We start from the raw sequence: 26,528 nt of genomic DNA, 5'->3' as shown, positions 1-26,528 counted from the left end.
CCTAGAAATCATGAGGAAGAAGTAAAGTTATACCTTTAAGGGGGCAAGTATCATTTTATGAGGCATTCACCTTAGTAAGGCTCCTTGTGGTCTCCAGGCAAGGAGAGGCTACTACCTGTGGCAAGGGGGAGTGGCACACTTCTTTAGGCCTATAGCATTTAGGAGAATCTGCAGTTCAAAGTTAAGATAGTCCAGTTCAGTTTTAAGATATCACCCCTTTCCTATCATTGCCCTGGTTTTAGTGACAGATTTATAGATGAAAACCTCTCTGCAATTTTGCTAATATCATAATTAAATCATTGGCCTGATTTTTCAGCCCAATTTGTCCTCTAGTGGTAGGAGATAAGGGGACATTTAAATGCTGCTATAGAAGTCCTGTGGTTGTTAGTCATACTATCATACTATTGGTTGATTGTTGTCTGACTCAAGCCTATCATTTTTTTTCCTTCAGGGTATTGATGACACTTAACAATAACTAAATCCACAGTCCTCATAATTACCATTACCATCTTATTTCTCAAGTGCTAATAATACTGCACAAGGCAGCACATATTCTGTAATCTGTATCCCATCCAAATTAATCACAGGAGACTCACAGTAATTTTATCCCAAGAGCATGCCAAGAGAGACTCTGTCTGACTTACTACCAGTATACTATACCAGTTATCTGTTGCTTAGCGCTTTAAAACAAGCATTTGTGTTCTCAAAGTGTCTATTAGTCAGGAATCAGGGAACAGCTGAGCTGAGTGGTTTGGTTCCGGGTTTCTCACAAAGCTGTAATTGAGGTATTGGCCAGGGCTGGTCATCTCAAAGCTTGGTTCAGGAAGAATGTTCTTCCAGTTTCACTTACAGAGTGGTTTACAGGCCTCCTAAGATCCACTTCTGAGCTCAAGCCCTCTCCTCAGGCTGCCTCTTAATGTACTAGCTGGCTTCTCCCAGAACAAGCAATCGAAGAGAGACACTCCCCAGATGGAATAGAACTCAATTGCGGAAATGATATCTCATCCTTTCTACTGTGAAAATTGAGTCATTAAGTCCAACCCACATTTAAGGAGAGGGGATTACACAAGGGTGTGAATACCAGAAGGTGGGGATCATTGGGGTGCATCTTACAGTGGAGTCCAGCTCACAATTATACTTGCATAACTGATTTTTTTCTCTTAGCATAATGTCTTCAAGTTTCATCCGTGTTATCCCCCATGTGTCAGAGTTTCCTTCCTTTTACGGGGTGAATATAATTCCACTATGTGTACATGCACAATTTTTTTTTATCCATCATCTGTTGATGGACACTTGGGTTGCTTCCACTTTTTGGCTATTATGAATAATGCTGCTATGCATATGGGTGTAAGAGTGTGTTTTTAAAGCTGACTATCAAAGTGGACAATTGGAGTTTAACCTTATAGGGATACTCTGTGGACTGTGTATTTCCTAGCAATTTTTGTCAGTCATTGCCTGAGGGCTTCTTGGGAGGTACAGATTTCCTGGAACTTGTGGCTTATTGAATGTACATTAAGCTCATGAATGGTGAGTTTTGTTTCTTTGGTGTGAAATGAGGCAGAACTTGATGTGGAAGAAACACAGTGTGCAAGGAAACATGGACTGAGACATAGAGAAAACTGAAATGGGAGTATCCTGGGTGATTTTTGTTTATTTGAAGGGTCTAGGATTGGGTGATTCAAATCAACCTTCACCTAGCTCTGAAAGGGAGGATGTTCCTGGGTGACGCTTGGTCACGTGAGAACAATGGTGATGAAGTGGTGACAGTAGAAGCTGGGTATGAGCCCATTGCTAAATGACTCAGAGGCAAGCAGACAGAAACAGCGTTGTGTGGATAATTCTTCTAAACCGTGAAATTATGCAAATGGTATTTAGTTGGTGAGCATCATACTTAAAGTAACAGGGCACAGCGGATGCTAAAAAGAAAGCAAAGGAAAAAAAGTTGAAATGTTTCTAAAGCAACATTTGTGATTTGAATTTCAAATTTTCCCTTTGTATACCAACGAATAAATTGGATTCCCTTTCCTAAAGTTTAGGTGAAAATAGGCAGATTAAATCAGTTATGAGATTTTTCAAAATGATGTGAAACCCCAAGAGTAAGGAATATGTAAGTAGGCTTATACCCCTTGGGGAATACTAATGCCCAGTTTATGGCTAGTGTTTGGTTTGTGGGCCAAAGATAGGTGCTAGAATTTAGAATTCTAGAGATAATTTCTTGTTTGAAATAGAATGACAAAAATAATAATTGTATTCTTATAAATTATGAACTTAAATTTGGGCTAGAATTTTATAAGCTAACTTCAGTAAGTTAATGTACATTTAAAGCAATACCAAATTGAAAATAAAATTCTAGTGGTAAGGGTAGGTGATCATTGAAGTATTTTAAGAATTATGTATTATAAAGTGGTAATAAAACAAAATGCATAGGGGAAGGAGATTTTTTGCAAATTCCTGAAACTTCCTTCAGTTGATTGTATGTGGCTTCTCCAGCCATGACTTCCCTTCCATTGCCTCCCCACCTCCACATACCATTTCTCTTGGCCCCAAATACTTAGACATAAAAATTGTGTAAGTCACTTGCCATTTTCCAGTTTTCATTAATTCAACTGCTTCATTGATTTTGTCAAGATTCAGAGTATGGGTAATTAGTGCATCTAGGTTAATCTTCTTTGCCATATAATCAGAAACCAGTTTAGAGGCACCATCTCTGCCTTTCCAGCCTGGAAATACACAGATTAACAATAGATTTAATACAAAAGAGCCAGTATACAAAAAAGGCCCTACAATTTGTTGCTGGAGTTGTTGGCTTTGAGGAAATACAAGGATTTCCTGCTAACTTGTCTGGACCATCAGGAGAATGAATGCCTGCCCCAGCCATATACTTTGTGTGGAAGGCTATTATCCTGGAGGAGACCTCTGGGCCTGCAGAGGAGTATTTGTTTACAGCAACTAGAACATGGACCTCTTCTTAGAGATGTATGTGTGTGTGTGTGTGTGTTGATCTGCAGCTTCATGAAAGAGCCAAATATTTTAAGGGAAGAGAAGAACTTTCACCATGGCAGTGCTCAGTGACACTTTTGAAAAATGAATGTTTATAAAGTGAGGTAAGAATAAAATGTGCCTTTAGAAAGTAAACTTGCACAGGAAAAGATGGGGTCAGTTAAGATAATATAAAGCTTAGCATTGTATTTTCTCTGTTCTTGTGATTCTCAAAAAGCATTGTCTTCATGTTTAGCTGTGCTGAGCAACATGCTCAGTGAGTCACCACAAAGAATTTGGTGGTCTGCTCATTTCTGCAAAGCGTGAGTGATTTTGCAAGGAGGCAACAGTGTCCTAAGCAGCTGGTTCTGTGACAGGGTCTTGGCAGTTACTTGCTTTTCTTGGTTCCAGCCCCAGCCAATTTCTCCAGCCTTTCCAAAACTATTCTCAACACAATCTAAAACACTTCCAATACATTTATTTTCTGTTTAAGTTGGTTTTAATTATGTGTAATCAAGAATTCTAAATGATGCTCTGTGTTATGACATGAAGTATGGTGTGTTTTTCTATTTGTTTTTATCATTTAAAAAGTTGCAGTGTAATTAATATGTAACATATTTGTTTTATATGTATAATATAATGATTTGATATATGTATATATTATGAAATGATTACTATTAAACTAAGTTTAGTTAACATCTATCACCACACATAGTTACCATTTTTTCTGATAACTTTTGATGTCTTTCCTACCTGTTCATTGGTAATCTGATAAAGCATTTTTATATCTATGTAAAGAACACTTTCACTTGTTTTTTGTTTCTTCTTTTAACCCCCACCCCCCAAAAAAAAGATGGGTCCAGAAAAATAGAACTAGGCTAGATAGTGTTTCTGAACAAGGCCACTAATTTTAGGGGGAAATTTTTTTCACTGTGTACATTATAGGAGGTTTAGCAGTCCTGTCATTAGAGGCTACCCTTTAATGAAAACCTTTGAAACCAGTGGATTATACTATCTGTAGAAGGAATTAACTTACATTCATGACCATTATATGAATGTATAGGTGTCGAGCAAAGTAGTTTCCTTGTGAGTTTTATTTGAAATATTAGTGAGCCTATTTAACAAGAGTTAACTGAGTATGTGTATTTGGAATCAACAATTATTGTCTCTGAGGGATATATTGTCTCTAGAGGGAAATAGCAATGGATATGTTTAATTATCCCAAATGGGGGAACTGGTAATTAAACTGATTTATTGCTTGTTTTGGCTGGCCGTGCCATTTCTCTACTCTATGTCCATGAATTTGATAAGATTCCTGGTATCTATAGGACACTGCCGTAAGCAGTTGGGAGAACACAAATGAACCACCAGTCCCCCAAATTCAGGTAGCTCCTGGTTCTCATGTCTTTTGCCCAAGAATTCAAATTTCCCCCAAATCTCTGGATAAGTATATTTCTCTTAAGTATCAGGTTGCTCGCTTATGAGCCTAGAATCCCACACAGATTTATTTTAGTTTGTTTTCTACTTCCTCAGTAAGAAAACACTTCTAAAGTCTTTGAAATATATAAGTTGTAAGACAGGTTTAAAAAATGGAAAACCAAGGGGTTGTATGAAAATTTTTTTTTCCTCTGGAAAAAATATTCTGTTTCGGTTTTATCGGTCGTTTCTCTTTTCAATCATGAGTTCATTATGTCTAATGTCTTTGAGTTGTACAATGCCAACTCGATTGTTTTGGGTAAGATTTAACATTAGTTGAGCCATTTACTAATAATTCAGTATATTCTCCAAAGAATTCCAGTTGGCCATCATATAACTGAATTGAATAGTTATTGATCACAGTATTGCCTTTCCTTTTTGATTTAGAATCTTCATTAAACTTTGGACACTAATCAATTAAAAAAATCTCTTCCTTTGCATGAAAAAAAAATTACTAAGAAGCAACTGCATACATCAATATTCATCCTCTTATCTTAGATACTTGTGTGTTGAAACAACTATAATCTAAAGCTCTCATTCAAGCATTCATTACACATTTCTCTACTTCCCTCCTCTATAATCCCACACATTTCCATTCCCCCCGAATCATTCATACCTCCATAAACAGATCCCTTTAAAGAACGTCCTGAGAAGAACAAGTGGCCACTGATGTTGAGTTGGACACCAATGATTAACCCAATAATCACGCAGACCCCATGGCTCTCATGGCAGGAGGCCAGTGCAGCTGCCTGTAAAGCAATGTAAAACAATGGGGGGGGGGGTGGTTAAGAGGTGTACTTGAGAGGTGGACCTAAGTCTGAATCTCAGCTTGACTGTTCTCAGTGGTCTGTTACATGCTTTTCTGATGCTCCTTGTCCTCATTTGAAATAACATTTATTTTTTAAGAATGCGCTGAAACATAAATAAGACATTGTGTGCTACAGAGTATAGTATCTGGTACAATAGATGAAAATCAAAAAATGAAAATAAAGGCACCCATGGTAGTAGTAATAATAATAATGACAGTAATAATTTTTATACTGACACGGGTGGTTAGTTAGAGCTGACATATTCATAGGGCTTCCCAGGTAGCCCTAGTGATAAAGAACACTTCTGCCAGTGCAGGAGATGTTAGAGATGTGAGTTCAATCCCTGGGTTGGGAAGATCCCCTGGAGAAGGGAATGGCACCCCACCCCAGTATTTTTGCCTGGAGAATACCATGCACAGAGGAGCCTGGTGGGCTATAGTCTGTGGGATTGCAAAGAGTCAGACATGACTGAAGCGACTTAGCACATTCTTTTAGATACTGAAAAATAGAGTTGGCTATTTGCATAGCATCATATATTAGCAAAGTTATAAATAAGCATGTTCCCATTATTTATTTTCAAACACTATTTTTCACAGCAAGACTATCTGCAGGAAAGCCTGTGACAAAGATTTTGTTATATCATTTTTACCAATGAGGGAATTTATGTGTAGTGAGGAATGGAAACATTTTGTAAGCTGAGGAAAGGGTCTCAGTTGGAGGAGGCAGATCTCGGGTTTTCATGGAGCTGATTAGAAGATGGAGACATGCAACCCACTAGTATGCTATTTCTACAGTCCCAAAGAAAGAGAGGCTCAAATTGTGAAATAATGTCCTATCCATTTATATTCTTACATAAACCATATTCAGCCAGAAAAATTACCATTTTTCCCTTCATTCTTGAACTCTTTTAATCAAGGTTGGTAAATAATGTTTCTTGGAAGATTATCTCTGATCCAACATGATAGACTTTGCTGAAAGTGTAGAGCTTTGCAGGGTCATTAATTATTCTTGTCACACTTAAATCTTCTGGCTTGGAAGTTATAGTTACTAAGCTGCTCCTTATTATGAAATAATTCAGTAAGAATTCCTTACAAAGCTTTTTTTCCCCTGTCTATTGTAGGCTGTCTGCTTATTTGAAGGAATAGTATTGATATAATGGAAGAGAGGGAGAAGAAAACTCAGTATGGGGGGTCAGTGTTTGGGATAGTGAACAGATTTATAAGAGTAGACAGAAGGTACCAGGTGGGATGTCAGGGGCACAAAGAGAATTAAATAGAAGATTGTGGAGGGAATTTTCACTCAGTTAAGAATCTAAAATAAAGACTGGGGGCTTCCCTGGTGGTTCAGTTGATAAGAATCTGCCTTCCAATGCCGGGGACACAGATTCAATACCTGGTCAGAGAAGATCCCACATGCTGTGGCATGACTAAGCCCGTGTGCCACAACTTCTGAGCCCGTGCACTGCAACTACTGAAGCCCAGGCGCCTAGACGCTCTGCTTCACAAGAGAAAATCCATGGAAATGAGAAGCCTGTGCACCACAATAAAGAGTAGCCCTCACTCACCACAACTAGAGGGAGCCCTATGTGCAGCAACGAAGACCTACCACAGCCAATAAATATACAAATCTTAAAAAAAAAAAAAAAAAGACTAATAGAAATATCGGTAATTTTCACAATTGAAAATCACATACCACAGTTTCTGGATTTCCAATGACCTCAAAGCTAAAGTCCACACCATCACCTGTCAGGTCAAATAAAACTTCTTGGATGGGTTTCTCATAGTCCTGTGGGTTGATGCACTCAGTGGCACCCACTTCCTTTGCCTTCTCAAATTTGTCTTTGTTGGTGTCCACTGCAATGATCCTGGTTGCTCCAGCTGCTTTGCAGCCCATGATAACAGACAGGCCCACTCCTCCCAGGCCAAACACAGCACAAGTGGAGCCTGGGGTCACCTGCACACCCAAAGGCAGAGAAAAAGAGCAAAGGGAACATATACTGTGACTTAATTGGACAGACAAGATCTGAATGTACTTTTTTATGAGACATAAACAAAGGCCATCTTCAAAAAAACATGTGACTAGAGAATTTTAGCTTCTCATCATATTTCTAGATATGGGATACTTTTTGATAAAGGAGCAAAAACTAACCTGTAAAAAGAGTTTTAAGTCTCAGGAATTGGGGTAAGTAGAAGTTTCATGAACTTTCATTGACTCTTAAGACTTATTTAACAGAGTATTTGATTTCATATATTTTTGAGTTTTCCACCTTCTTGCAACATTTCCCTTCTCTTTTCTTTTGGATATCCGTAAACTTTGCTTCACTTATAATGTCAGTGCCTTACAAAGGTGAAGACTTATTTTTTATTGGGTCTAAAATGAGACTAATTTAAATTGAACCCCACACTAAGTCTCTGGATAGTATGGGGACTAATGGAGATTGGAAAAAATAAAGAACTAAAATTCACTTGCTGCTTCAGCCTGGATGGGAAAGGTGTTTGGGGGAGAATGGATACACGGCCGAGTATGGCTGAGTGCCTTTGCTCTTCACCTGAAACTATCATAATGTTAATCGGCTATACTCCAATACAAAATAAGAAATACAAAAGAAAAAAATTTTTTAAAAGGAAATTTATTAACCACTTGTAGAAAGAAGCTAGGCAGGTTTGGGTGATATTCCAGAAACTGTCGTTTAACAGTAACCCACTCTAGAGTTCCCCAGTGGCCTAGTGGTTAGGATTCCAGGCTTTCACTGCTGTGGCTTGTATTCAGTCCCTTGTTGGGAAACTGAGATCCTGCAAGTCAATTTGGTACCATCAAAAAGAAAAAGAATAAAAAATCAAACAGAGCAGTAACCCACTCAGCCAGAGTGGGATTACCTGACTAGTCTGTTTTACATGCCGACATCTTCTCCATCAATTGGTCTTTTTACTTCCCTTTTATTTTTATAGGAACTCATTACCATCTGTTAAGTAACAGAATAGAAGCTCAATGGGCACTTTTAGCTGTTGAATCAAAGCATCTGGAACAGTGAATGGCCCCATAAATGTATGTTGCAAGAAAAAAAGAATTAACTGGAATGTGGAAGGATACATAGTCATTTTAAACCGTAGTGTGTTCAACTCCCAGGAATCCCTGATGTCTCCGCTTGTGAATGGCATCTAGACTTAATTTGCCACATACTGCTGACCAAGAAGGAATGGGAAATATGCGCTAGGGAGTACAGGTGACTAGACAATAATAAAGAACTTGAGGATGTTTTGAGGCAGGTTTGCGAGTCTCTCAGGCTATATGATCAGACATGGCCCAGATACATACGGCCTTCCAATTCCATAAGTCAACAATTACATTCATAATGGATATAAATGCTTCTTACCTTGGCAGTATTGATTGCACCACCATACCCAGTAGAGAAACCACAGCTAACTAAGAATACTTTCTCCAGAGGTGCAGCTGCATCGATCTTGGTGACTGAGATTTCATTCATTACTGTGTATTCAGAGAAGGTGCTTGTATTCCCAAAGTGGTATACTGGTTTTCCCTTGCAGGTAAATCTACTGGTACCATCAGACATCAGGTGGGTTTCTCCCTGTCTTTTATAGACAAAAGCAAACAAAAAACATTTATTTGGAATTAGAAAGTTTAGATTCCCTTTAAGGAAAGTGAATTAATTTTGCAAAAAAAAGTTTGTAAAAACTTACTTGAATTTTATACAAAGATTGTCTGCAGAATTAAGGCAAGAGGTGCATTCTCCACATTGTGGTAGAAAGAGTGCGATAACTTTATCTCCTAAGACAGCAAAATTGTTTATGAAGGCATTATTTTTAAAGTAAAGAGATACCTGTATCTCAGGAACTGAACATAGTCCCTTTAGAAAGACAAAAACTAGTATACTATGTACCCGATCATAGGCCTTGCTTTTTTATTTAAAGGTTGATCTTAGAGACTTCTTATCTTAGAATAATACAGCATTCTATCATTTATTTAATATTTATATAGTATTCTTTTATATAAATATATCGTAATTTATATTTAAGCAGCACCCTGTATACTGACAGACATTTAGGTTGTTTTCTATTTTTGGTATTTCTTCCTCTTTGACATGAAAAAGAACAATGCAATAAATATTTTGAGCACACATGGTCTGTGGTAGGCAGAATTTCTAAAATGGCTCACCAAAGATGTCTTATCCTAATTCCCAGAAATTAAATATATCAAGTTATCATGCCTGTGAATGTTACATGGAAAGAAGAGAGGCTTTGCAGATGTAATTAAGATTACTAAGCAATTGACATTAAAATAGGAGATTATCCTGGGTTATTTAGGTGGACCAAAGATCCATGAAAGGAGACAAGAGGAAAGCAGAAGAGGAAGAAAAAGTGATTCAAAGCATGAGAAGGACTTGATGTGCCATTGCTGCTTTGAGGCTAGAAGTGGGCAAGGGGGCCCCATGAGAAGGAATGTGAGCAGCTTCAAGGAGCTGAGGTCTGTAGTCCCAGCTGACAGCCTATCAATGGAGGTTGAGCACTTTAGTCTTACGACCTTAAAGGTTGTCAGCCCTAAATATGACATTTTCAAGTCTTTGGTAATTTTTCAGATAAACAGTTTTTTCTGTTGTCTTTAACATTTTAATTTATTTAGGGTTTGAGATTGGGCATCTTCTCACATGCTTAAAAAGCATTTGTGTGTATATGTGTATATATCTATATCTCTGTATATATTTCCCTCCAAACTAGATGTATATTTCCTTTGCCAATTTTCATAAGTTAGTGTTAAAGAATTCTTTATAAATTAAAGGAATTTGCCCACTGTCATACTGGCTTGTTGATTTGGGTGAAGGGTATTTTTTTAACACAGAATTTTAAAGAACTTTATTTTCAAATTTATCGATATGTTATTTTACATCTGAATTTTTTGGATTAGTTAAAATTTCCTTCCCTTCTCTGAAGTATTACAAATTGTTCTGTTACAATAATTTATAATACTTCTATGGTTTCTCTTTTCACATTTAATTCTTGGATTCATATAGCATCTTTCTTTCTATAAAAATATAATAGCAACTGAAGTTACTTTTATTCTCCAGAAAACTATCCAGTTGTTTCAATATTATATATTGAAATCCATGTTTCCCCTTCAAATTTGAAAGGCAAACTTAATCCTATATTAAATTCCTACATGAATTTGATCCAGTTCTGAACTTCTTCCCTAATGTGTTCAGCTATTTATCATAGTTGAACTATTTATCAAATTTATCATACGCTTCATTTAAACAATTGTTCAATCGTTTCTCTCAGTTGATTTTTTTGAGGAAATTTTTGTCACATTTGCACTCTTTCAAGTTCAATCTCAGTACATTCTATTTTTTATTTTTATTAATATCAAAATATAAGTATAAAGAATACATTTAGTATTTTTCTGTAATTTATACTTTTAACCCTCCTTTTCTAAGAAATGGGCAATATTTTACCTTTTATTTCACTTACACTTAACATAATTTAAGGGATGCTTTTTATTCCTGAGGTGGGTTCCAAGTTGCTGCTATTTCCTAATTCCAGGTACCAGTTCATACCTGCTTTCACTGTGCTCACTCCTTCTCCCACACTCTCAACTATTCCAGCTCCTTCATGGCCCATAATGATAGGGTAGTGTTGGTGCTGAAGATTTTTATCCTTTAACATTTTCATCTCGGTCCCACAGAGCGCAGTGGCCACCATCTGTATGGAAGGCAAAGAGTAATATTGTTTTCTCTGTCTCAGAGATGTTCTAGAATTGTTAATGTTGTAAAGTGTTTTGGTAGTTTGATATGCTGCATTAATATTGATGCATTAATTTCTTAGTTTGAATTCTGGACAAGGGCCAGTAATGTGTTTCAATCAATGCAATGTTTTTCACTAGCTAATTTTGGAATCAAATGATTTTAAAACTTACTGGAGAGGGTAGGATATGCTCAGAAGAGACCGTTGTAAAACCACATGTGGCATCAAAGGTCTCACTCTGTGCTTCACTGTAGCTTGTGGGTGGGAGTGTGGAGGAGCAAGACCAGTTATAGAAATGAAGGAATTGGAGTACAGGAAGGAGAGGGATAATGCCTCCTATTATAATTGAGGCTTTAATTTATTTCACATGAGGGCTTTACAGTTATGTTATTGGTACAAGTTGTAATTCCACTTTTTGTTGTAAATCAGCCAGATAGTTTACAGTGGAGGCCCTCAGAGCAGTGGTTACTAAAGAGTTCAGAGCTGAAATCTTGGCTCTGCACCCCTGTTTAACTGTGTGATCAGGGGATAAATTGTCCTTCTGAGTCTCAGTTTCTTCATCTCTAAAATTGTTATGGGGTTGGAATGCATGTGCGTACACACACACACACACACACACACACACACATACACACACATGGCTAAGTCAAGAATTGGAATCTATTGACATTTGACCACGTAAAAGGGGGATAATTTGAAGGGTATCATAAAATTGCTTGTAACCTGGACCGTAAGCAGTGCAGTTAGAATTAATGGATCTAGAAATCCATCAAGCAGCCTTTGTCTTCATTTGTCTACTTTGACTTAGTGTGTGTATAGCTGCATTTTCCTATCATTCTCTGAAGACAGGCTTTCTCTTATTCATATGATCACATGGTTAAAAATGACTGCCAGCCCTGAGCCCCTCCAGCCTCTCTAGTTCCCTCCATTCCCTGTCTTGCTCAGACTCTCTATATCTTGTTCAAATTCTTGAGTGAGAGATTCAGATTTGTAGGTTATCAGATAATGGCTGGATGTCCTTGAGTTGGTGTCCACATCTCTCTGTATGAGTTGTGATCCTGTGTGTGGAGAGTGAATAGAGATGGCCAAATGACTTTCTGTGCACTCCATGGATCATATAAGCCAGAGATGACTGTTTGAAAAGAGGGCATGGATTGCACAGGCAAGGTAACTTAGAAAATGATGATCTCTCTGTGATCCATTAATAAATAATATTTATTCATCATTACTAACATTAAATAGTGAAAATTCAAAAGAAACTGAACTAGAAGTCAGGTGAGCTACCTTCTGGGCTGGTAGCCTCTTATTAGAACCACCTAGGGGAGATTGAAAAACTCTAATGATCAGCCTGTGTGCATGCTAAGCTGCTTCAGTCATGTCTGACTCTTTGTAACCCTATGGACTGTAGCCTGCCAAACGCCTCTGTCCAGGGGATTCTCCAGGCAAGAATACTGAGTGAATTGCCATGCCCTCCTCCAGGGAATCTTCCCAACCCAGGGATCAAACCCAGGTCTCCTGCTTGGCAGGAGTGTTCTTTATCACTAGTGCCCCTTGGGAAGTCCAATCAGACTGCATTCCACACCAGATAAATCATAAATTCAAAATGTCTAAGGGTGGGATTCAGTTTTCAGCATTTTCCAAAGCTCCCAAATGATTCCAGACATATAAGCAAGGTTGAGAAAAGCAGTTGAAGTCTCTGTTCTTATTTAACTGCTAGAACAGTCCTATACATTATTGATTTCAATCTTATTTTTAAAATAACAGGTATCTGTAAGGCTCTTCCAGCTCTCTTATCTATGGGTTTTTTGTCCATGGATTCAACCAATAAGGGATTGAAATTATTTAAAAAAAATCCAGAAAGTCGCCCAAATAAAACTGGAATTTGTTGCATGCTGGCAACTACTTACATATCATTTACATTGTATTTACAACAATTTGTATAGCATTTATCTTGTATTAGGTATTTTATTTTTTATTTTTATTTATTTTTCTTTTTTTTTTAAATTTAAAAATCTTTAATTCTTACATGCGTTCCCAAACATGACCCCCCTCCCACCTCCCTCCCCACAACATCTCTCTGGGTCATCCCCATGCACCAGCCCCAAGCATGCTGCACCCTACGTCAGACATGGACTGGCGATTCAATTCTTACACGATAGTATACATGTTAGAATTCCCATTCTCCCAAATCATCCCACCCTCTCCCCCTCTCTCTGAGACCAAAAGTCCATTATACACATCTGTGTCTTTTTTCCTGACTTGCATACAGGGTCGTCATTGCCATCTTCCTAAATTCCATATATATGTGTTAGTATACTGTATTGGTGTTTTTCTTTCTGGCTTACTTCACTCTGTATAATTGGCTCCAGTTTCATCCATCTCATCAGAACTGATTCAAATGAATTCTTTTTAACGGCTGAGTAATACTCCATTGTGTATATGTACCACAGCTTTCTTATCCATTCATCTGCTGATGGACACCTAGGTTGTTTCCATGTCCTGGCTATTATAAACAGTGCTGCGATGAATATTGGGGTACATGTGTCTCTTTCAATTCTGGTTTCCTCGGTGTGTATGCCCAGAAGTGGGATTGCTGGGTCATAAAGGAGTTCTATTTGCAATTTTTTAAGGAATCTCCATCCTCTACATGGAAAACCCTAAAGACTCCACCAGAAAATTACTAGAGATCATCAATGAATATAGTAAAGTTGCAGGATATAAAATCAACACACAGAAATCCCTTGCATTCCTATACACGAATAATGAGAAAGTAGAAAAAGAAATTAAGGAAACAATTCCATTTACCATTGCAACGAAAAGAATAAAATACTTAGGAATATATCTACCTAAAGAAACTAAAGACCTATATATAGAAAACTATAAAACACTGATGAAAGAAATCAAAGAGGACACTAATAGATGGAGAAATATACCATGTTCATGGATCAGAAGAATCAATATAGTGAAAATGAGTATACTACCCAAAGCAATTTACAAATTCAATGCAATCCCTGTATTAGGTATTTTAAAGTAACCTAGGCACTAGTGGTAAAGAACTCTTCTGTCAATGCAGGAGATATAAGAGACGTGGGTTTGACCCCTGAGTCAGGAAGATCCCCTGGAGGAGGGCACAACAACCCATTCCAGTATTCTTACATGGAGAATCCTATGGACAGAGAAGACTGGCAGACTACAGTCCATAGGGTCACAAAGAGTCGGACACAACTGAAGTGATTTAGCAGAGGTGATTTAAAATATACAGGAGAATGTGTGTAAGTTATATGCAAATGTCACACAATTTTATATAAGGAACTTGAGCCTCCTAGGATTTTGGTATGGAGTGGGGGAGTCTTGGTACCAATCCCTTGCAGATATAGGGGGAGGACTATTTCAAGGTAACTTAAATATCATGAAGAATATCATAAAGAAAATTGAAAGTACAGATTAAAGTATGGTTTGTGGGTAGAAACTTCTTTTAATTAGTAGTAGTTACAAATAAGTGTCCATTGGGTATGTAGCCTATGCTATACCTTCCTAACTGTGTCTCTGTTTGGATTTGAAGACTAATGGAAATGTATAATAAAAAAGAAATAGGAGAGTGTATAGTTTTCTTTCTGAATTGAACATTGTGAAGAGAATGTATAACCTACAGTGAACAGGTCTGAGTTTTGGCGTGGAAATATTGTGGATTTTTTTTTTTTTTTACCTTTATGCGAACTTCTTTTGCTTTTGGTGGAGCCACTTCTACCTCCTCAATGGAAAATGATCCACCAGGCTTCCAGACTATGGCTGCTCTGCACCTGATAACCTGGGAAGAAGAATATGGAGGCAGAAAGGGAAACTCCTTAGGCTTGGGAGTTGGAGAATTCCTATATTAATGATTATTACAAGGTTGAATCCAATTCTTTCATACTCAAGCCTAGATTAAAAAAAAAAAAAAGGAAGAGATCATTGCTTAAATATACTCAGAATGTAGTCTCTTGACCTCAACTCTTCCTGTACTATCAGTCTCTGTATTCAAATCAGTCTTGCAATTCTAACTGTATTTACATACTGCCACACAACCAAGAGGATAGATATCACACTTTTGATCTTATGATGAACGAAGTTGTTCAGTTTCAGGGTAGAAATGACATTGCAGTGTGAGAGTTATTTGTGATCCTAGGTATGGGAGAGAATCAGTTTTGGGGTGCAGGCAGGAATGGAGACCATCTAGTTGTGGCATTTCATCAAATGGTGGTGGTCACTGGCAGACTGAGATTGAAGAGGTTGTTGGTGGTAAGGTAGTCCTTCAAGGGTTCTGATTTCAGCCCATCATCGTTCTCACTATACATTATTATCCTTTGTGATTTCACCTAGTTTATATAGAATCAATTATTACTTTTATATAGACGATCTTTGTAACAGACTTGTTACTAAGCTTTAGATTCTATTCATTGGCTATTTGATTGTACTGTGCTTAGTTGCTCAGTCATGTCCAATTCTTTGCGACCCTTTGGACTGTCCTACAAGCATCTCAAATTCAACATGATAAAACATGAAGACACTGTTATTTCTTTTTTCCACCACCTCCCTTCCCTTGACCAGTGGTGGACACAGCACACAATTTGTTCTTTCCTCTGCTTTCTCTGTTTCAATGAGTTGCCATGTAATCTATTCAATACAAGAAATAAACCTGGAAAGAGCCTTGATTTGTCTCTTTCCCTCAACCTCCACAATCTAAAAATTTCTGTAATCTGACCCCTCTTCTCCATTTCTGCTGCTACTATGTGGTCCAGTCCTCACTGTCTTACACCTGGCTTGGTTCATCACCTTGAAGTCCATCTTTTATAGCATTGCTGTGCTTAGCCATTCAGTTCTGTCTGACTCTTTGTGACCCCATGGACTGTAGCCCATTAGGCTCATCTGTCCATGGGGATTCTCCAGGCAAGAATACTGGAGTGGGTTGCCATGCCCCACTCCAGGGATCTTCCTAACCCAGACCTGAATTGAACCCAGGTCTCCCTATTGCAGGCAGATTCTTTACTGTCTGAGCCACAGGGAAGCCCTGAATTATAATACTTATCATTGCTAATTCCCTACCTAAAAATGATATTGTCACCAGTTGTTTGTCAGGATCTCTTGACATGATCTACAAAGCTTTCCATGATCTTCCTGTCAGTCTTCCAACCTTATTTCTAGTCATTTTCTGCCCTCAGGAACAATAGAAAAATTCTGGATAATTTTCTTCTGTTTCTCCTCATGTTTCGTCTACCTGCACAACTGTCTCCTCCTTTACCTGGTGAATTCTTACATCTGTAAGTTTTCCCTTATTTATCACTTTCTCTGTGAAGCCAGGCAAGATTGGGGGCGATGCCCCTCTCTTTTTCACTACCCTCGGACTCTCTTTCATAGTTACTATGTCTCTCTATGAGATCCTTTAAGGAGGGGATATATCTTTAACTTTGGAAAGTTTGATATACACCTTGATATATTGCCTATTAAAGAAATGAAAAAAAAAAACTGAAGAAATGCAAGGCACATAAAAGGAATAAAAGAAAAGGGGAAGGAGAAGGAGAGATATTAAGATTGTCTTCCACCTTTAGGAGTATAGAGAGTAGTTGAGTAATGCTGCTAAGTCGCTTCAGTTGTGTCCGACTCTGTGCGACCCCATAGATGGCAGCCCACCAGGCTCCGCTGTCCCTGGGATTCTCCAGGCAAGAACACTGGAGTGGGTTGCCATGTCCTTCTCCAGGTGTTGGTAAATAGACAAGCACACAGGTTTACGTATTTATGCTATGACATAAAAACAATACTATACTTACTTTCCCTGTAGTACTCATGCTGATTTTCTTTTGTGTTCTTCTGGCCACGGATGAATATACTGAGAAAAGGAGATTCTGGATACAACTTTCAAAGTCCAAGGGAGCAGAGGTCACTGTTTGATCAAGAGGCTGAGTCCTGACCTTTGTGTATTAATCAGGTAATTAATACACCTCATAACTGGAAACAGATTTTCCTGATCCTTGATGGAATTTCCTAATTATAATATGAAAAAGATTTAGCTCAGTGCACAAGCACAAAAGGTGAAATTGTGCAAAGTTTTTCTCCTCTTAGTCATGAGGTTCCCCTCTTAGTATCCATTCTGTTGAATTTTAAATTTGGTCTTTTAAATGTCCAAGTTTAAAATTTTTATTAACCTGTATAAAATTGTGTCTGTGTTGTTTTTCCAATGCAGATATGGTATCTATGAGTCTAAATTTGAGTAATCTATTGGTTTTCCAAGTATGTGTCCCATTGTTGAGGAATTAGGATGTTACTAGCAAGTTTTATCCAGAAGTTTAGCATAAGCACCTCACCTCTTGGTATGCTGAGCTGGTTACTCAGAGAAATGGAAACCAATTTGGGTAAGAAGCCTAACAATCAGGATTTGAATTTGAGCAAATCTCTGTATGTGGATTAAGAGACTTGACCAGGATCCTGATGACCATGAGGAAAAGGAAATACATTCCCAATGAAAGGTAAACAAGTAGGCAGGTTTTAGCTAGAAGGGAAGAGAAGAAGATTAAATGCTCTTTCTGTGTCATAAAATGAGCATATGATCTTCTTCTTTAGCCTGTGAGATTACAGTGGATTATATTGATTAATTTTCAAATACTGAACCAGCTTTACATATCTGGAACAAATTCTACTTGGTGTATTAGTTTTCTTTCTTTGCACTGTCTTTGTCTGATTTTGGTTTCATAGTAGTAATAATATCATAAAAGCAGAGGATGCAATAGAAACAGAGAGGAAGTATATGTAATCTATATTTCTGGGAGCCCAAGGCTAATAGAGTTTTGCCAAGAGAATGCACTGGTCATAGTAAACACCCTCTTCCAACAACACAAGAAAAGACTCTACACATGGACATCACCAGATGGTCAACACCGAAATCAGATTGATTATATTCTTTGCAGCCAAATATGGAGAAGCTCTATACAGTCAACAAAAACAAGACCGGGACGTGACTGTGGCTCAGATCATGACCTCCTTATTGCCAAATTCAGACTCAAATTGAAGAAAGTAAGGAAAACCACTAGACCATTGAGGTATGACCTGAATCAAATCCCTTATGATTATACAGTGGAAGTGAGAAATAGATTTAAGGCAATAGATCTGATAGATAGAGTGCCTGAAGAACTATGGACAGAATTTTGTGACATTGTACAGGAGACAGAGATCAAGACCATCCCTATGGAAAAGAAAGGCAAAAAAGCAAAATGGCTGTCTGAGGAGGCCTTACAAATATCTGTGAAAAGAAGAGAAGTGAAAAGCAAAGGAGAAAAGGAAAGATATTCCCACTTCAATGAAGAGTTTGAAAGAATAGCAAGGAGAGATAAGAAAGCCTTCCTCAGCGATCAATGCACAGAAATGGAGGAAAACAACAGAATGGGAAAGACTAGAGATCTCTTCAAGAAAATTAGAGATACCAAGGGAACATTTCATGCAAAGATGGGCTCAATAAAGGACAGAAATGGCACGGGCCTAGCAGAAGCAGAAGATATTAAGAACAGGTGGCAAGAATACACAGAACTGTACAAAAAAGATCTTCATGACCCAGATAATTACGATGATGTGATCACTCATCTAGAGCCAGACATCCTGGAACATGAAGAACATGAAGTCAAGTGGGACTTAGGAAGCATCACTATGAACAAAACTCGTGAAGGTGATGGAATTCCAGTTGAGCTATTTCAAATCCTAAAAGATGATGCTGTGAAAGTGCTGCACTCAAGATGTCAGCAAATTTGGAAAACTCAGCAGTGGCCACAGGACTGGAAAAGTCAGTTTTCATTCCAATCCCAAAGAAAGGCAATGCCAAAGAATGTTCAAAATAGTGCACAATTGCACTCATCTCACAAGCTAGTAAAGTAATGCTTAAAATTCTCCAAGCCAGGCTTCAGCAATACATGAACCATGAACTTCCAGATGTTCAAGCTGGATATAGAAAAAGCAGAAGAACCAGAGATCAAATTGCCAACATCCACTGGACCATCGAAAAAGCAAGAGAGTTCCAGAAAAAGATCTATTTCTGCTTTATTGACTATGCCAAAGCCTTTGACTGTGTGGATCACAATCAACTGTGGAAAATTCTGAAAGAGATGGGAATACCAGACCACCTGACCTACCTCTTGAGAAACCTGTATGCAGGTCAGGAAGCAACAGTTAGACCTGGACATGGAACAACAGACTGGTTCCAAATAGGAAAAGGTGTGCGTCAAGGCTGTATATTGTCACCCTGCTTATTTAACTTATATGCAGAGTACATCATGAGAAGTGCTGGGCTGGAAGAAGCACAAGCTGGAATCAAGATTGCCGGGAGAAATATCAATAACCTCAGATATTCAGATGACACCACCTTTATGGCAGAAAGTGAAGAGGAACTAAAAGCCTCTTGATGAAAGTGAAAGAGAAAAGTGAAAAAGTTGTCCTAAAGCTCAACATTCAGAAAACGAAGATCATGGCATCTGGTCCTATCACTTTATGGGAAATAGATGGGGAAACAGTGGAGACAGTGTCAGACTTTATTTTGGGGGGCTCCAAAATCACTGCAGATAGTGATTGCAGCCACGAAATTAAAAGATGCTTACTCCTTGGAAGGAAAGTTATGACCAACCTAGATAGCATATTCAAAAGCAGAGACAGTACTTTGCCAACATTCATCTAGTCAAGGCTATGGTTTTTCCTGTGGTCATGTATGGATGTGAGAGTTGGACTGTGAAGAAAGCTGAGTGCTGAAGAATTGATGCTTTTGAACTGTGGTGTTGGAGAAGACTCTTGAGTGTCCCTTGGACTGCAGTAAGATCCAACCAGTCCATTCTAAAGGAGATCAGTCCTGGGTGTTCATTGGAAGGCTGATGCTAAAGCTGAAACTCCAATACTTGGCCACCTCATGCAAAGAGTTGACTCATTGGAAAAGACCCTGATGCTGGGAGAGATTGGGGGCAGGAGGAGAAGGGGACAACAGAGGATGAGATGGCTGGATGGTATCACCAACTCGATGGACATGAGTCTGAGTGAACTCCAGGAGTTGGTGATGGACAGGGAGGCCTGGCGTGCTGCAATTCATGGAGTCACAGAGTTAGAAACGACTGAGCCACTGAAGTGAACTGAACTGAACTGAAAGGTCTTGCTATAATGAGATTTGGACAATGGCTGGGAGTTAGGAACATAGAGTTTGGTGGGGATGGGGTTTGGGTATGGCTGAGTGTGAAGGCTCACACACAAGGACTCTAGTATCTTTTGAAGGACAGGAACTCGGGGAAGACTGAAAGAAGTTCAATGTAATTGAGGCACAAGGAATGAAATGAAAGATGTGAGGTTAACATGAAAGATTCATGTAGAGAAAGGAGTGGTGAGAATGCCAAATTTACTGAGCTGGCAATTGGCTATGGGATTCTGGTAAGTCTCTACACTGATCTTCCTTTGTCCTTGATTTTCTTCCCCAATGAATGGAGGTGACAGCCAAATAATCTCAGAAATTACCTCTGCCCATACCCGAACAAAGCTAAGTTCAATAGGTCCCTTTGCAGAAAGGTTCTACAAATGGCTTCTGATAGTGAGATTGGGAAAGGTTAATGATATTCTAGTCCAGGAATCTGTATAACAACCAGAGCTTGGTCTGTATTTGATTTTTCTCATGAAGGTTCATCTCAGTTACTTTGCAGTCTGTTTTGTTCTATTACCACATGCACTGTTACTAGTACAAAGAGTAATGTTATTTATTTTAATGTTTATTGCCAAAGTCTGATGTTGCTAAATCATAGATAATTATTAAGCCAATTTCAAAAAAGAAAATGTAAAGAAAAGTAACATTTCCTCATACTCCAATTAAGTAATGTAAATTGCTTGAGGACTTTGTGAAAATGTTGGGGAAAACCTACCATTTTTCTAGGGTCAAATTCTGAAATACGGTTTCAAGGTAGGTAAGATGACTATATTAAATTAATTCCCATGGCTTCTTTATAGCTATTATCTGTTTGTCATATTTAATGTGAAGAACAGAAATGGCAACTTTTCTGACCTTTTTATGTGCTTGTAAACTCTGCAAAAGTGGCCACTTCAGCAGTAATAGCATGTTCTCCGTCAAATTAACATCAATACTTATTTCGTCTTGGTTCATTTCCAAGGCAAAGCATTCAATATCACAGTAATCTAAACCTATGCCCCAACCACTAATGCCGAAGAAGCTGAAGTAGAACAGTTCTATGAAGGCCTACAAGAGCTTCTAGAACTAACGCCAAAAATATATGCCATTTTCATCACAGGGGATTGGAATGCAAATGTAGGAAGTCCAGAGATAACCTGGAGTAACAGGCAAGTTTGATCTTGGAGTACAAAATGAAGCAGGGCAAAGGCTAACAGAGTTTTGCCAGGAGAACACACTGATCATAGCAAACACCCTCTTCCAACAACAGAAGAGATGACTCTGCACATGGACATCCCAGATGGTCAGTACTGAAATCAGACTGACTATATTCTTTGCAGCTAAAGGTGGAGAAACTCTATACAGTCAGCAAAAGTAAGACCAGGAGCTGACCGTGGCTCAGATCATGAACTCATTTTTGCAAAATTCAGGTTTAAACTGAAGAAAGTAGGGGAAACTCCTAAATTCAGTATAACCTAAATAATATCCCTTATAATTATATAGTAAAAGTGACAAATAGATTCAAGGGCTTAGATCTGTTAGACAGACTGCCTGAAGAACTGTGGATGGCGGTTCATAACATTGCATAGGAGGCAGGGACCAAAATCACCCCAAAGAAAAAGAAATGCAAGAAGGCAAAATGGTTGTCTGAGGAGGCCTTACAAATAGCTGAGAAAAGAAGAGAAGTGAAAGGGAAAAGAGAAAAAGAAAGATATATCCCTCTGAATGCAGAGTTCCAAATAATAGTAAGGAGAGATAAGAAAGTCTTCTTAAGTGAACAGATTAAACAAAACGAGGGAAAAAAATAGAATGGGAATGACTAGAGATCTCTTCAAGAAAATTAAAGATATGGGAACATTTCATGCAAATATGGGCACAGTAAAGGACAGAAATGGCAAGGACCTAATAGAAGTAGAAGAGATCAAGAAAAAGTGACATGAATACACAAAAGAACTATACAAAAAGGTCTTAATGACCCAATAACCGTGATGGTGTGATCACTCACCTAGAGCCAGACATTCTGGAATATGAAATCAAGTGGGCCTGAGGAAGTCTTACTACAAGCAAAGCTAGTGGAGGTGACAAAATTCCATTTGAACTATTTCAAATCCTAAAAGATGATGCTGTGAAAGTACTGCACTCAATATGCCAGCAAATTTGGAAAACTCGGCAGTGGCCACAGGACTGGAAAAGGTCAGTTTTCATTCCAATTCCAAAGAAGAGCAGTGACAAAGAACATTCAAGTGACTGCAAGATTGTACTCATTTCGTATGCTAGGAAGATAATTCTCAAAATCCTTCAAGTTAGGCTTCAACAGTACATGATCCAAGAACTTCCAGACATACAAACTTGATTTAGAAAAGCCAGATGAACCAGAAATCAAATTGCCAACATCTGTTGGATCATAAAAAAAAATAAGAGAATTAAAAAAAAAATCTACTTCTGCTTCATTGTCTGCTCTAAACCCTTTGACTGTGTGGATCACAACAGTCTGTGGAAAATTCTTCAAGAGATGGGACTACCAGACCACTTTATCTGCCTCCTGAGAAACCGGACACAGGTCAAGAAGCAACAGTTAGAACTGGACATGGAACAACTGAATGGTTCCAAATTGGGAAAGGAGTTCATCAAGGCTGTATATTGTTACCCTGCTTATTTATCTTATATGTGGAGTAGATCATGCAAAATGCCAGGCTGGATGAATCACAAGCTGGGAAAGATGCCAGGAAATATATCAACAACTTCAGATATGCAGATGATACCACCCTAATGGCAGAAAGCGAAAAGGAACTAAAGACCTCTTGATAAAGGTGAAAGAGGAGAGTGAAAAAGCTGGCTTAAAACTCAACATTCAGAAAAAGAAGATCATGGCATCTGGTCCTATCTCTTCATGGCAAATCGATGGGGAAAAAGGGAAACAGTGGTAAATTTTATTTTCTCGGTCTCCAAAATCGCTGTGGATGATGACTGCAGGCACAAAACTAAAGGACACTTGATCCTCAGTTCAGTTCAATTCTAATGCTCAGTCATGTCTGACTGTGTGTGATCCCATGGACTGCAGCTTGCCAGGCTTCCCTGTCCATCACCAAATCCCAGGGCTTGCTCAAGCTCATGTCCATTGAGTTGGTGATGCAATCCACTCTCTCCCAGCATCAGGGTTTTTTCCAATGAGTCAGTTCTATACATCAGGGGGCCAAAGCATTGGAACTTTAGCTTCACCATCGGTCTTTTCAATGGATATTCAGGACTGATTTCCTTTAGGATTGTCAGGTTTAATCTCCTCGAAGACCAAGAGACTCTCAAGAGTCTTCTCCAACACCACAATTCAAAAGCATCAATTCTTCAGCACTCAGCTTTCCTTATGATCCAACCCTCACATCCACACATGACTACTGGAAAAACCATAGCTTTGACTAGATGGGCCTTGTCAGGAAAGTAATATCTCTGCTTCTTAATATGCTGTCTAGGCTTGTCATAGCTTTTCTTCCAAGGAATAAGCATCTTAATTTCATGGCTGTTGTCACCATCTGCAGAGATTTTGGAGCTAAGGAAATAAAATTTGCCACTGTTTTCATTTTTCCCCAACTATTTGCCATGAAGTGATGGGACCAGATGCCATGATCTTCATTTCTTGAATATTGATTTTATTTATTTATTTATTTATTTATTTTAAATTTATTTTATTTTATTTTATTTTTGTTAGTTTTTTAATTTTAAAATCTTTAATTCTTACATGCGTTCCCAAACATGAACCCCCTCCCACCTCCCTCCCCATAACATCTCTCTGGGTCATCCCCATGCACCAGCCCCAAGCATGCTGTATCCTGCATCAGACATAGACTGGCGATTCAATTCTTACATGATATTATACATGTTAGAATGCCATTCTCCCAAATCATCCCACCCTCTCCCTCTCCCTCTGAGTCCACAAGTCCGTTATACACATCTGTGTCTTTTTTCTGTCTTGCATACAGGGTCGTCATTGCCATCTTTCTAAATTCCATATATATGTGTTAGTATACTGTATTGGTGTTTTTCTTTCTGGCTTACTTCACTCTGTATAATCGGCTCCAGTTTCATCCATCTCATCAGAACTGATTCAAATGAATTCTTCTTAATGGCTGAGTAATACTCCATTGTGTATATGTACCACAGCTTTCTTATCCATTCATCTGCTGATGGACATCTAGGTTGTTTCCATGTCCTGGCTATTATAAACAGTGCTGTGATGAACATTGGGGTACATGTGTCTCTTTCAATTCTGGTTTCTTCGGTGTGTATGCCCAGCAATGGGATTGCTGGGTCATACGGTAGTTCTATTTGCAATTTTTTAAGGAATCTCCACACTGTTCTCCATAGTGGCTGTACTAGTTTGCATTCCCACCAACAGTGTAAGAGGGTTCCCTTTTCTTCATGCTCTCTCCAGCATTTATTGCTTGCAGATTTTTGGATCGCAGCCATTCTGACTGGTGTGAAGTGGTACCTCATTGTGGTTTTGATTTGCATTTCTCTAATAATGAGTGATGTTGAGCATCTTTTCATGTGTTTGTTAGCTATCCATATGTCTTCTTTGGAGAAATGTCTATTTAGTTCTTTGGCCCATGTTTTGATTGGGTCGTTTATTTTTCTGGAATTGAGCTGCATAAGTTGCTTGTATATTTTTGAGATTAGTTGTTTGTCAGTTGCTTCATTTGCTATTATTTTCTCCCATTCAGAAGGCTGTCTTTTCACCTTGCTTATAGTTTTCCTTTGTTGTGCAGAAGCTTTTAATTTTAATTAGATCCCATTTATTTATTTTTGCTTTAATTTCCAGAATTCTGGGAGGTGGATCATAGAGGATCCTGCTGTGATTTATGTCTGAGAGTGTTGTGCCTATGTTCTCCTCTAGGAGTTTTATAGTTTCTGGTCTTACATTTAGATCTTTAATCCATTTTGAGTTTATTTTTGTGTGTGGTGTTAGAAAGTGATCTAGTTTCAGTCTTTTACAAGTGGTTGACCAGTTTTCCCAGCACCACTTGTTAAAGAGATTGTCTTTACTCCATTGTATATTCTTGCCTCCTTTGTCAAAGATAAGGTGTCCATAGGTGTGTGGATTTATCTCTGGGCTTTCTATTTTGTTCCATTCATCTATATTTCTGTCTTTGTGCCAGTACCATACTGTTTTAATGACTGTGGCTTTGTAGTAGAGCCTAAAGTCAGGCAAGTTGATTCCTCCAGTTCCATTCTTCTTTCTCAAGATTGCTTTGGCTATTCAAGGTTTTTTGTATTTCCATACAAATCTTGAAATTATTTGTTCTAGTTCTGTGAAAAATATGGCTGGTAGCTTGATAGGAATTGCATTGAATTTGTAAATTGCTTTGGGTAGTATACTCATTTTCACTGTATTGATTCTTCTGATCCATGAACATGGTATATTTCTCCATCTATTAGTGTCCTCTTTGATTTCTTTCATCAGTGTTTTATAGTTTTCTATATATAGGTCTTTAGTTTCTTTAGGTAGACATATTCCTAAGTATTTTATTCTTTTCATTGCAATGGTGAATGGAATTGTTTCCTTAATTTCTTTTTCTACTTTCTCATTATTTGTGTATAGGAATGCAAGGGATTTCTGTGTGTTGATTTTATATCCTGCAACTTTACTATATTCATTGATTAGCTCTAGTAATTTTCTGGTGGAGTCTTTAGGGTTTTCCATGTAGAGGATCATGTCATCTGCAAACAGTGAGAGTTTTACTTCTTCTTTTCCAATTTGGATTCCTTTCATTTCTTTTTTCTGCTCTGATTGCTATGGCCAAAACTTCCAGAACTATGTTGAATAGTAGCGGTGAAAGTGGACACCCTTGTCTTGTTCCTGACTTTAGGGGAAATGCTTTCAATTTTTCACCATTGAGGATAATGTTTGCTGTGGGTTTGTCATAGATAGCTTTTATTATGTTGAGGTATGTTCCTTCTATTCCTGCTTTCTGGAGAGTTTTTATCATAAATGGATGTTGAATTTTGTCAAAGGCCTTCTCTGTATCTATTGAGATAATCATATGGTTTTTATTTTTCAATTTGTTAATGTGGTGAATTACATTGATTGATTTGCAGATATTGAATAATCCTTGCATCCCTGGGATAAAGCCCACTTGGTCATGATGTATGATCTTTTTAATGTGTTGTTGGATTCTGATTGCTAGAATTTTGTTGAGGATTTTTGCATCTATGTTCATCAGTGATATTGGCCTGTAGTTTTCTTTTTTTGGGGCATCTTTGTCAGGTTTTGGTATTAGGGTGATGGTGGCCTCATAGAATGAGTTTGGAAGTTTACCTTCCTCTGCAATTTTCTGGAAGAGTTTGAGG

The 26,528-nt window shown here is 38.1% G+C and overlaps 2 protein-coding genes across 7 annotated transcripts in view; one reads left to right on the top strand and one right to left on the bottom strand.

Annotated features, from left to right (window-relative positions):
- Nucleotides 1-1,633: 1,633 nt before the first annotated feature.
- The window catches only part of LOC114115283 (alcohol dehydrogenase 6-like), a 37,376-nt gene continuing 12,481 nt past the window's right edge, over nucleotides 1,634-26,528 (bottom strand). The window contains exons 1-9 of one of the 3 annotated variants that reach the window (XM_027970864.2): nucleotides 16,822-16,882; nucleotides 14,724-14,825; nucleotides 10,831-10,975; nucleotides 8,963-9,050; nucleotides 8,638-8,854; nucleotides 6,957-7,217; nucleotides 5,072-5,204; nucleotides 2,582-2,720; nucleotides 1,634-1,916 (exon numbers count right to left, since the gene is read on the bottom strand). In XM_027970864.2, coding sequence (XP_027826665.2) covers nucleotides 1,892-1,916; nucleotides 2,582-2,720; nucleotides 5,072-5,204; nucleotides 6,957-7,217; nucleotides 8,638-8,854; nucleotides 8,963-9,050; nucleotides 10,831-10,975; nucleotides 14,724-14,825; nucleotides 16,822-16,839 — 1,128 coding nt within the window. In that variant the 5' untranslated portion in view covers nucleotides 16,840-16,882 and the 3' untranslated portion in view covers nucleotides 1,634-1,891. Of the gene's footprint in view, nucleotides 2,721-5,071; nucleotides 5,205-6,956; nucleotides 7,218-8,637; nucleotides 8,855-8,962; nucleotides 9,051-10,830; nucleotides 10,976-14,723; nucleotides 14,826-16,821; nucleotides 16,883-26,528 lie in introns of those variants that run through there. The other 2 variants (XM_060416862.1, XM_060416863.1) reach the window with 2 other exon arrangements.
- The window catches only part of LOC132659930 (craniofacial development protein 2-like), a 178,690-nt gene continuing 155,067 nt past the window's right edge, over nucleotides 2,906-26,528 (top strand). For 2 of the 4 annotated variants that reach the window (XR_009600994.1, XM_060416866.1), the window contains exon 1: nucleotides 2,906-3,302. The gene's annotated coding sequence lies outside the window, so the exon portion shown is untranslated. The remainder of the gene's footprint in view (nucleotides 3,303-26,528) is intronic. The other 2 variants (XM_060416865.1, XM_060416864.1) reach the window with 2 other exon arrangements.

This window comes from Ovis aries, chromosome 6 (genome assembly GCF_016772045.2).
Source record: "Ovis aries strain OAR_USU_Benz2616 breed Rambouillet chromosome 6, ARS-UI_Ramb_v3.0, whole genome shotgun sequence".
Taxonomy (NCBI): domain Eukaryota; kingdom Metazoa; phylum Chordata; class Mammalia; order Artiodactyla; family Bovidae; genus Ovis; species Ovis aries.
The sequence above is the reverse complement of the archived record's forward strand: the minus strand, read 5'-3'. Positions and strand labels throughout refer to the sequence as shown.